The sequence below is a fragment of the Carlito syrichta genome, unplaced genomic scaffold (genome assembly GCF_000164805.1).
Source record: "Carlito syrichta isolate Samal-C Ts95f unplaced genomic scaffold, Tarsius_syrichta-2.0.1 Scaffold304751, whole genome shotgun sequence".
NCBI lineage: Eukaryota > Metazoa > Chordata > Mammalia > Primates > Tarsiidae > Carlito > Carlito syrichta.
The window spans coordinates 151602-162069 of NW_007248847.1; the positions used below are offsets into that span (position 1 = coordinate 151602).

The window sequence follows — 10468 nt, forward strand, 5'->3', positions numbered from 1 at the left end:
GCTCATGCCTGTAATTCCGGCTACTTGGAAGGCTGAGGCGGAAGGATCGCTGGAGCTCAGCAGGTCGAGGCTGCAGTGGCCGGGAGCGGCCACTGCACTCCAGTCTGGGCGACAGAGTGAGACTCCAACTCAAAAAAAAAGAAAACGCATCTGTGTTGAAAACCCACTCCACCAAAAGAATGGTTAGAACTGAGAAGTTCAGTAAAGGTGCAGGATACAAATCCATCCAAAAATCAGAAGCACCTGTTTACACCAACGATGAACAATCTGAAAAAGAGATCTAGAAAGCAGCCCCATTTACAATAGCTACAAAGAATATAAAATATCTAGGAATCAATTTAACCGAAGAAATGAATGGCCTATACAAGGGAAACAATAAAACACTGATGAAAGCAACTGAAGGGGAACACACACAAAAATGGAAAGATATTTTCACGGATTGCAAGAATTAATATCGTTAAAATAACAATATCACTTAAGGCAATCTATAGATTCAATGCAATCCTTACCAAAATATCAATGACATTCTTCACAGAAATAGAAAAAGAAATCCTAAAATGTATATGGAATCATAAGAGACCCCCCCCCCCCGCAAATCCAGAGCAACCATGAGCAAAAAGAACAAAGCTGGAGGCATCTTACTACCTGACTTCAAAATATATTACAGAGGCATAGAAATCAAATCAGCATGATTCTGGCATAAAAACAGACATACTGACCAATGGAACAGAATAGAGAACCCAGATATAAGTCCATGAATTTGCAGTCAACTCATGTTTGACAAAGATGCCAAGGACATACAATGGGGAGAGTCAGTCTTATCAGTAAATGGGTCTGGAAAAACTAACCATATGCAGAAGAATGAAATTAAACCCTATCGCTCACCATATACAAAAATCAAATACAAATGGATTACACATTTAAATCTAAGACCTGAAACCATGAAACTGCTAGAAGAAAATATTGGGGGAATACTCCAGGGCACTGCTCTAGGAAATGATTGGTGTGTGTAAGACCTCAAAAGCATAGGTAACCAAAGCAAAAATAGACCAATGAGATTACATCAAATGAAAAAGCTGCTGCACTGGAAAAGGAAACAACTAAAAGAACCCACAGAATGGCAGAAAAGTATTTGCAAGCTATTCATCCGACAAGAGAATAATAACCAGAATATATAAGGAGTGCAAACAATAGCAAAAACCCCCAAATAATCCAATTGTTTTTTGTTTTTTTTTTTATTTTATTTTTTAAACATATTTATTATAAAGTTGTGGGGTACAGTTAAGGGTTAGGTATACAAATGTGCATCGTTCAGGCACCCTTGTTAATAAGGGGTATCTCCCCAAATAATCCAGTTTTCAAATGGGCAAAAGCCAGCTGCAGTGGTGCTTGCCTGTAGTCCTAAGGCAGGATTGCTTGAGTCCAGGAGTTTGAGAAGACCCGGTCTCTGAATAATAAAAGTGGGCAAAAAGCCGGGCTCGGTGGCTCTGCCTGTAATCTCGCGCTTTTGGGAGGCTGAGGTGAGTGGATTGCCTGAGCCTGCGGGTTTGAGACCTGCCTGGGCAGCGAGACCTCATCTCTACAATACATAAAAAAAAAAAAAATCAGCCGGGCGTGGTAGCGCATGCCTGTAATTCCGGCTACTCGGAAGGCTGAGGCAGAAGGATCGCCCTGAGCCCAGCAGGTTGAGGCTGCGGTGGCTGGGAGCGGCCACTGCACTCCAGTCAGGGCGACAGAGTGAGACTCTAACTCAAAAAAAAAAAAAAAAAAAAAAAAAGTGGGCAAAAGTTCTGAATAGACATTTCTCAAAGGAAGACATACAAATGGCCAACAGGTATATGAAAAAAATGCTTGACATCCCTAATCACCAGAGAAATGCCAATCAAAACTACAGTGAGGGTGGGCGTAGTGGCTCAAGCCTGTCATCTCAGCACTTTGGGAGGCCCAGGCGAGAGGACTGCCTGAGCTTGCAGGTTCGAGACCAGCCTGGGCAACATGGTGAGATCTCATTTCCACAATAAATAAAAAAATTAGCCATGCATGTTAGCACTCGCCTGTAATTCTGGCTACTTGGAAGGCTAAGGTGGAAGGATTGCCAGGGCCCAGCAGGTCGACGCTGGGGTGGCCGTGAGTGTGCCACTGCATTCCAGCCTGGGTGACGGAGTGAGACTTCAACTAAAAATAAAAACGAAATAAAACTGCAGTGAGATTGCACATTCCAGTCAAAATAGCTTTTATCAAAAAGGCAGGGAATAATAGATGCTGGTGAGGATGTGGAGAAGGGAGAACCATCCTACAGTCAGCAGGAACGTACAGCCATGAAAGAAAACCATATAGTGATTCCTCCAAAACCTAAAAACAGAAACTTTTGTGTGATCTAGCAATTCCACTACTGAGCATAGGTCCAAAAAAGAAAATCAACATAGCAAAGAGATACCTGTACTCCCGTGTTTATTGCAGCACTATTCACAAGAGCCAAAACATGGAATCGTGTCCATCATTGGATGAATGGACAAAGAAAATGTGGTATATATACACAACGGAATATTATTTAGTCACAAAAAAAGAGTGAAATCTGCTGGGCGTGGTGGTTCAAGCCTGTAATCCCAGCACTCTGGGTGGCCGAGGCGGAAGGATTGCCCGAGCTCAGGGGTTCAAGACCTCAGCTCTACAACCAATTTTAAAAAATTAGCCGGGCATGGTGGCATATGCCTGTGGTTCCAGCTTGGAAGGCTGAGGCGGAAGGATCACCTGAGTCCAGCAGGTCAAGGCTGCAGTGGCCGTGAACGTGCCACTGCACTCCAGCCTGGGCAAGAGAATGAGACTCCGACTCAAAAAACCCCAAAAAACAAAATCTTGTCATTTGTAGCAACATGGATGAAACTGGATATCGTTACATCACGTGAACTAAGCCACCACAGAAAGACACATACGGCTTGTTCTCACTCACACATGGGAGCAAAAACGTGAATCTCTTGAAGACAGAGAGTAGATGGGTGGTTACCAGAGGCTGGGAAACATAGCGGGGAGAGGATGAAGAGGCCTCTCAATGGGTACAGATATACCGTCAGATAGTATAAGACCTAGTACGTGATCAGTACGGTGACAACAGGTAGCATGCATCTACTCAATGTTTCAAAAGAGCTAGAAGGGAGTTCAAATGTTCCTAGCATAAAGAAAAGTAGTTAAGATGATGGACATCCCAATGACCCTGATTTGATCTTTATACATCATATAAACACATCCAATTATATATCAATTTTAAAAACTCGCCCATGGAATTCTGTATTCACAAGTTTCTTATAAATCTATTCTAGAGTTTATAAAAACTCATCCATGAGAACTTAAGGTAACTGAAGACAGGTGAACACAGTATTAAGTTTAGGAGAAAGAGGAAATGAAATTAAAAAAAAAATTCTAAGTAGAGGCCTTGCATGCATGCCTAAAAAGTCCAGCTTTTTCAATGTGGCCATGAGAAGTCACTAAAGGATTCTAAGCCGATTTCCATTTAGAAAGACTGCTCAGGTAGCAGTGTGGAGAGTTAAGATAGAGGGACAGTTGAGCAGAGACCACGGCCAGAGTCAGGGGGAGCAGAAGATGAATGAGGTGGTCTGGAACAGAGAGGGTGGGAAAAGGCAGAAACAGCAACAAGCAGCTCTTTTGGAGACCCAACTGGGGGCCCAGGCACCCTACTAGCTGCTAATGCTCTCCTCTGGGTAAGGTCCCCTGTCTTTCAACTTAGACTGGTCAGTCTATTCCACTTGCCGTTGTCTTTGGTGTGCAAGGAGGATGATCAGGTCCCTGGGAAGCACCCGATGCCAGAGACACAGGAGGTGTTCTATAAAATGCTTTATTCCATGAGGCCATCCCCATATCCCCACCCAACATATACACATCTTGTTTCTGTCATCACATTTCCAAAAGGGAGCACATGTCAAGATATCATCTGTCTCCAGACATCGGACTCACACAGAAAAGAGACAGAGGGACTCATCCCAGAGCCCAGTCAGCAAAACCCTCCTTTTACTATTTCTGCTCAGTCTAGAAGACTCAGCCTGGAATTATTTTAAGATTGTGTACTATTTGCAATGTTATAAAAAAGCAAATTACTGCTATTCACAAGGTGATAAGCTGCAAAGTTTGTTTTGTTTTCCTTTTGAAATCGAGAATCTTGTTAACAACATATTAACATCATTAACAGAAGAAAAAAAACACCATTTACACAGTAACTAAAAAACCAGCCACTTAAAGTAATATCGTAACCAACCACTACCATAGAAAACTGGCCCTGTCACTGCATTTTACTGGCAAGTCCCGGGGTTTCCTGAGCCTTGAGAGCCTGTCCTGAAGGGATGCGGAAGCATTCAAGTAAAAGGTAAGGAGCTGAGTGTGTGATTCTGAGGGACGCTGCCTCGAAGGCGGGGCGGGCCAGCCACAGTCCTCCAGCTGACGCCAGCGTTGAGATGCTCCTGGGACGACCAGCCCAGCTGCCTTTCGAGGAGTTTGGACGATCCGTCAGGACTTAGGGCTCATAAAACATTCTTCCACATTAAAAAAGGTTTTGTCCCGCAGAGGTAAGTTTTTCACCGCTTCTCCAGCTTCTTGTACTTGGCTTCTGCGGGGAAGGTGAGAGCAACATCTTTTACAACTGGCTCTTGCAAGACAGCTTTTAGTTAGCCTTTCCAGGCACATTCAGAAACGCCTGTTACACTGTTCGGACTCTGAGCTTCAGTCTCATTATCTGCCCAAACACGCAGATCATTGATTTGCACAGCCTGGAAGACGGAGTCAGACACACCCGGATCTGAGAACCCGATCCAACCCTGTCAACAGCACACGCTTAGCTCCTCCAGGACAAGGCAGAGCCACTGGCACCTGATCTACCAGGAGCCCTACTAAGCACAGGAAGCCGTCTCTCCAGGCTCTGCCTCAGGTGCCTCGGAACCACACCAACACCCTCAGGAAGTACACATGTATGTTTCCTCTTTTACTTTTGTATCCTTACACTTCACTCCAGGAAATCAATTTTGAAAGATATAGAGATTTAAAAGCCATCAAATAAGACTCTGACTGTGACAAGTTCCCTTTTTCTATTAAAACCTAGAAAACACCTGGTACGACGTCTTCTACATGGTAAGGTTCACAGCAACCATTGTAGACAATGATGGCCAGGCCCAGTGGCTCAGCCTGTAATCCTAGTACTTTGGGAGCCCGTGGGTTTGAGACCAGCCCAGGCAACTTGGCGAGACCTTGTCTCTACAATAAATTTAAAAAAAAAAATTATTTGGGCATGGTAGCACGCGCCTGTAGTTCCAGCTACTTGGAAAGCTGAGGCAGAAGGATTGCCTGAGCTCAGCAGATCAATACTGGGGTGTTCGGGAGCATGCGTGCCAGCCTGGGCGACAGAGTGAGACTCCAACTCAAAAAAAGAAAGAAACTGTAGACAGTGAAACGGACTGTTAATCACTGCCTGTGTCAAATTCCAGCCTGCTGCAAACTATTCTCTTGAAGTAGTCAGTACCTGTTAATGATGAAAATAAAATAATCTGTGATCTAAGATAAAAAAAAATTCAGGCCAAGTGTAGCGTCACATATCTGTAATCCCAGTTACTCACAAGGCTGAGGCGGGAGGACTGCCTGAGCCCAGGAGTTTGAGGCTGCAGTGAGCTACAATGGCACCATGGATATGAGAGCCAGAGCCAGTTAGCAAGCCATCGATTGAAAGCCCTACTGACTGTTTCATATTTTAAGACCTACTACATATGTGTGTGACTGCTTCTGCCTGCCAAACCACGATGAAGAGCTGGAGCACTGTCACCAAACACACCTGGCTTGGAATATGGCTCTTCCCTGTACTAGCTTTGGGACTTAACCCCTTAAGCCACAGTTTCCTCCCCTATCGAATGGGGCTAAAATTATGTCCTTCCCTGGACATAGGTTACTGGGAAGATAAGAAACAGCACATTTAAAGCACTAAGAACGGTGCCTGATAGATGAAGGACTCAGGAAATGCTACTTTTAGTATTAGTAAGTCACTCACTAGGTTTTTGTGAAGACTAACAGATTGCAGCAGGCACCCCATAAATGATAACTGTCATGTGAGTTCAGGACATCTAGCAAGAAGCGCTCTTTGGTTCATCAAAGCAGACAGACAAAGGGTTACCCAGTTTTTTTGAATACGCATCCAACTTGTAAGCCGCCTGCTCCAGAGCTGCCACCTGCTCCTCGATGACATTGATCTGGTCCAGGTACGGCTGCAGCCCCGCATCTAAAAACAAGACAACCCGCCACTTACACGCAGTCGACAAGGAGTGCAGGGAAAGTGCAAGTGAGAGTGTGAGCGCCGACCGGGGACAGTGGCTCACGCCTATAATCCCAGCAGTTTGGAAGGCAGAGATGAGAGGACTGCGTGAGCCTAGGAGTCAGGGACCAGCCTGGGCAACTTAGTGAGACCTTGTTACTATAATAAATTTTAAAAAAAATTAGCTACGCGTGGTGGTGCATGCCTGTAGTTCCAGCTACTTGGAAGGCTGAGACGGAAGGATCGCCGGAGCCCAGCAGGTCGAAGCTCCAGCCTGGGAGACAGAGTGAGACTACGACTCAAAAAACAAAAAGTACGAGTGCCTCTCCAGCTGTGCACAGGCGGGTGTGTGTGGGTATGTGTGTGGATGATGGGACCCAGCAGGGCAGATGCTTCCAAAGGCAGCAGTCAGCAAATCAGGCACAGCGAGGCCCAGTCATGGGAAGCCCCTCTCATACACTGACTTGCCCTTCTTTTGAATTTCTTGCGCCTCAAGCCATCTTTCCATGACTGATTCAGTGTCCTGGGTACTCCCATCCCAGGAGACAGTATGCTGGAGACAAGGAACGCAAAGTCAGCCGAAAAACAGACCTGACTACTCTAGGTTAGTGTTTTCCATTACAGATTTCCTGCCTCTCTGCTTAGAGAGCAGTCCTTTATGGATTTCATTGTCAAAGCAATCCCCTCAGCTCTAGCCACCCCTCCTCTGCCCTCTCCCTTTCCAGGAATAAACTGATAAAATCAAGATTTGGAAGCAGAAATAGCCATACCACCAAAGCATGCTAATCCTCAGAGTGAAAGAAATTCACTTAACTTTGCAATTCCTTTTTAGAAAACAAGCTCCCACAAGACAGGGGTACTGTGTTCCCTCTGCTTCTCCATGGCCCCAAGCATACAAGAACATTCAATAAAAACATGATGAGTTATAAAAAAAATTACTTACACTTCTGGTTTAAGTCCTTTAAGTTTCTACTAATGTTTATAGCAATATCTTTCATTTCAAGATACTTCAAGCTGGTTAATTTATTCATATTTTCCAGGAGTTTATAGTCTTCACTGGTGGCTTTAAAAGAAACAGAGATGTGATGCCTTTACAATTTGTCTTAGATCATTGGAATGTGGAATCATGGAGCAAATGGTAGTTCAAGACAGGACCTAGGGAATGTCAAAGAACCGGGCCACTGTTGACCTATGACATTCATACTCAGGTTGTGTATGCCGAACGTCTAAGCAGTACCTTGGCAACAATCGACAAACTACTTAAACCAAGCAAGATCCAGAAGGTTCAAGATCATGATTACAAAGGGAAATGATAAACTCATGTCCAAAAAAAGGGGAGGTGAAACAGTCTTGGTACTGCTACAGCATGAAAACACGTAACTTACATACATATAATACATATACTCTCAGCTGGGAACTCTCCACCCCTTAGTAACTCATTGTAACTGCGTAGGATTCCAGATCGCATTTGATGCAGTGACTTTTCCAAGCCACGTGTGATTCTCACTCTACCCCATCCACAAATGGCCCACAAGCCAAGCCGCCGAGCAGAAGTCACTTCAACCTCACTTCTGCCTTACTCTAACCTTCCCAGTGCCACAGTATCTTCCCAAGGCAGAAGTGTCCCTGTGCTTGCCAGACAAGCCCTCCTCTCTGCTCTTGACCCCAACCCTCTGCCTCTTCAGAGCCTCCCTTCACCCCCTTCCACCTGCATTTCCAAACACCCCCCCAGTCTGGCTCCTCCCTCCCGAACAGCAGGGAGTCCCGGTGTCCTCAGCTCAGAAGCACCCTTGTTCTGCCTCCCCTACATCCCTTGCTCGGAAAGCCAAGGGATTTCATTGCTAAACCATCGGCAACAGCAGCTGACACCGCTTCCTCTTCCTCACCATTCACTCACCTAAACGCATACAGTCCGGTCTCTGCCCCACCCATCAACCAGGGAAATGACATGCTCTGAGGCCAACAGGGCTCCTGCGGCCACCAAGTCCACAGCTTCTGCTCAGTGCTTATCTTCCTCAACCTCTCCTTGGCTGATGCAGCCGATCGCCCTCATTCCCTGAGGCTGCTCCGGCCGCTCTCTAACCCCCAGCGGCTCTTCTCAGGTTGCTACGCCAGATCCTTTCTTACCCAACACCCACAACTATCAGGTCTCAACGCTTTCTCAGCTGTGACACCCAAGTGATGTTTACAAGGACGGTACATCCCCATGGGGATTCCCAGGGTCACGCTGGTGGGCAAAAGACATGAAAAGACACATCTCAAAAGAATATATGAGCAGCCAACAGACACATGAAAAAATGCTCATCCTCACTAATCAGAGAAATGCAAATCAAAACCACATTGAGATACCACCTAACCCCAGTAAGAATGGCCACCATTAATAGAACAAACAGCCAGGCTCGGTGGCTCAGTCTGTAATCCTGCGCCTTTGGGAGGCTGAGGTGAGTGGATTGCCTGAGCCCGTGGTTCAAGACCTGCCTGGGCAGCGAGACCTCATCTCTACAATAAATAAAAAAATCAGCCGGGCGTGGTACTAGGTAGGAAGGCTGAGGCGGAAGGATCGCCGGAGTCCAGCAGGCGAGGCTGTAGTGGCCAGGAGCGGTCATTGCACTCCAGTCTGGGCGACCGAGTGAGACTCCAACTCAAAACAATAAAATAAAATAAAATAAAAAATAGAACAAACAACAGATGCTTCTACACTGTTGATGGAATGTAAACTAGTTCAACCTCTATGTTAAACAGTGTGGCAATTCCTAAAAGAACCAGAAATTGACCTTCCATACGACCCAGTAATCCCTCTTCTGGGAATATACCCAGTGGAACTTAAATTACCCTACAAAAAAAGGTACCTACACATGCATGTTTATTGCAGCACTACTTACAATCGCAAAAATATGGAACCGACTGTGCTGCCCATCGAAACTGGACTGGATTAAAAAAAACATGGTATACATACACGATGGAATATTATACAGCCATAAAGAAGGACAAAGTTATGGATTTCACAGCAACTTGGATGGATTTAGAGTCGATCAAACTCAGTGATCTATCACAGAAACAAAGAACTGAGTACCACATGTTCTCATTCATAAGCAGACTCTGAACATTTACCATTAATATACTCTAAGAAAGGGATTGGTTGCTGGGCTCTTGGCTCAGTCTGTAATTCCGCGCCTTTGGGAGGCTGAGATGAGTGGATTGCCTGAGCCCACGGGTTTGAGACCCGCCTGAGCAGAGAGACCTCATCTCTACAATAAATCAAAAAATCAGCCGGGCGTGGTAGCGCATGCCTCTAATTCCGGCTACTTGGAAGGCTGAGGCAGAAGGATCGCCGGAGCCCAGCAGGTCGAGGCTGCGGTGGCCGGGAGCGGCCCCTGCACTCCAGTCTGGGTGACAGAGTGAGACTCCGACTCAAAAAAAAAAAAAAAGGGATTGGCGGTAAATCACCGGGGGTGGGGGTGGGGGAGGACACATAACATCAATAAGGGTACCTGAACTCAAACCAGGCAAAATGGGGACCAAAGAAAGCCCCAAACTTCACCGTACGATGACCACTTGTGTACCCAATCCTGAATTGTACCCCACACTTTAAAAGTTTTTAAAAAATCCAAAAAGCACTTGTGCAAGTAAGAATAACAATCACAGGGAAACAGCCAACTCCTTAAAATCAATTTTATAATAAGTCAGTCACTGGAAGCCTAGGTATTTTCAGTACTGTGGTTCAAAGCAAAGCAAGTGCACCGTGCAGGCAGGCCGCAAGATTTCGGCACTCTCATCCCCCTCTGAGCTCTTCCTTGGCAAGCTCACGCTGCACAGCCTCCGAGTACGTTACGCAAGGGCCCCCCGGGTCTGTTTCTCTTCGGATCAGTCTCTGAGCTCTGGACTCACATGTGCAAGTCACCCGAGTGTCCCGCTAAAAGCCACCTGAGTGCCCTCGTAATGGCAACAGGCAGCCAACCCGAAACGAAAACAGTTTCATGCTAAACATGGTTCCTCTTTCCAGCGGCCCTGTTTCGGCTGAGGCCCAAAACGTCAGATACGTCTCAGGCGGCTCCCGTTCCTCAACACCCCGACGTCGACCGGTCCTCCCGGGTCCACTTCTGGACGTTCCTGTACCCGCGCTCTCCTCTCCATTCCCTTCGCCGTCCCGCGGGCTCGGGGCTCGGG

General features: G+C 46.1%; 1 protein-coding gene across 1 annotated transcript; it reads right to left on the minus strand.

Annotated features, from left to right (window-relative positions):
* Positions 1-3832: 3832 nt before the first annotated feature.
* On the minus strand, positions 3833-7883 carry BLOC1S2 (biogenesis of lysosomal organelles complex 1 subunit 2). The gene is made up of 3 exons (XM_008060867.2): positions 7245-7883; positions 6164-6268; positions 3833-4615 (listed from the first exon to the last, which is right to left on the minus strand). Exons 1-3 carry the CDS (start codon positions 7330-7332, stop codon positions 4584-4586), a joined length of 225 nt encoding a protein of 74 aa, XP_008059058.1. The 5' UTR covers positions 7333-7883; the 3' UTR covers positions 3833-4583.
* Between the last annotated feature and the right edge of the window lie 2585 nt (positions 7884-10468).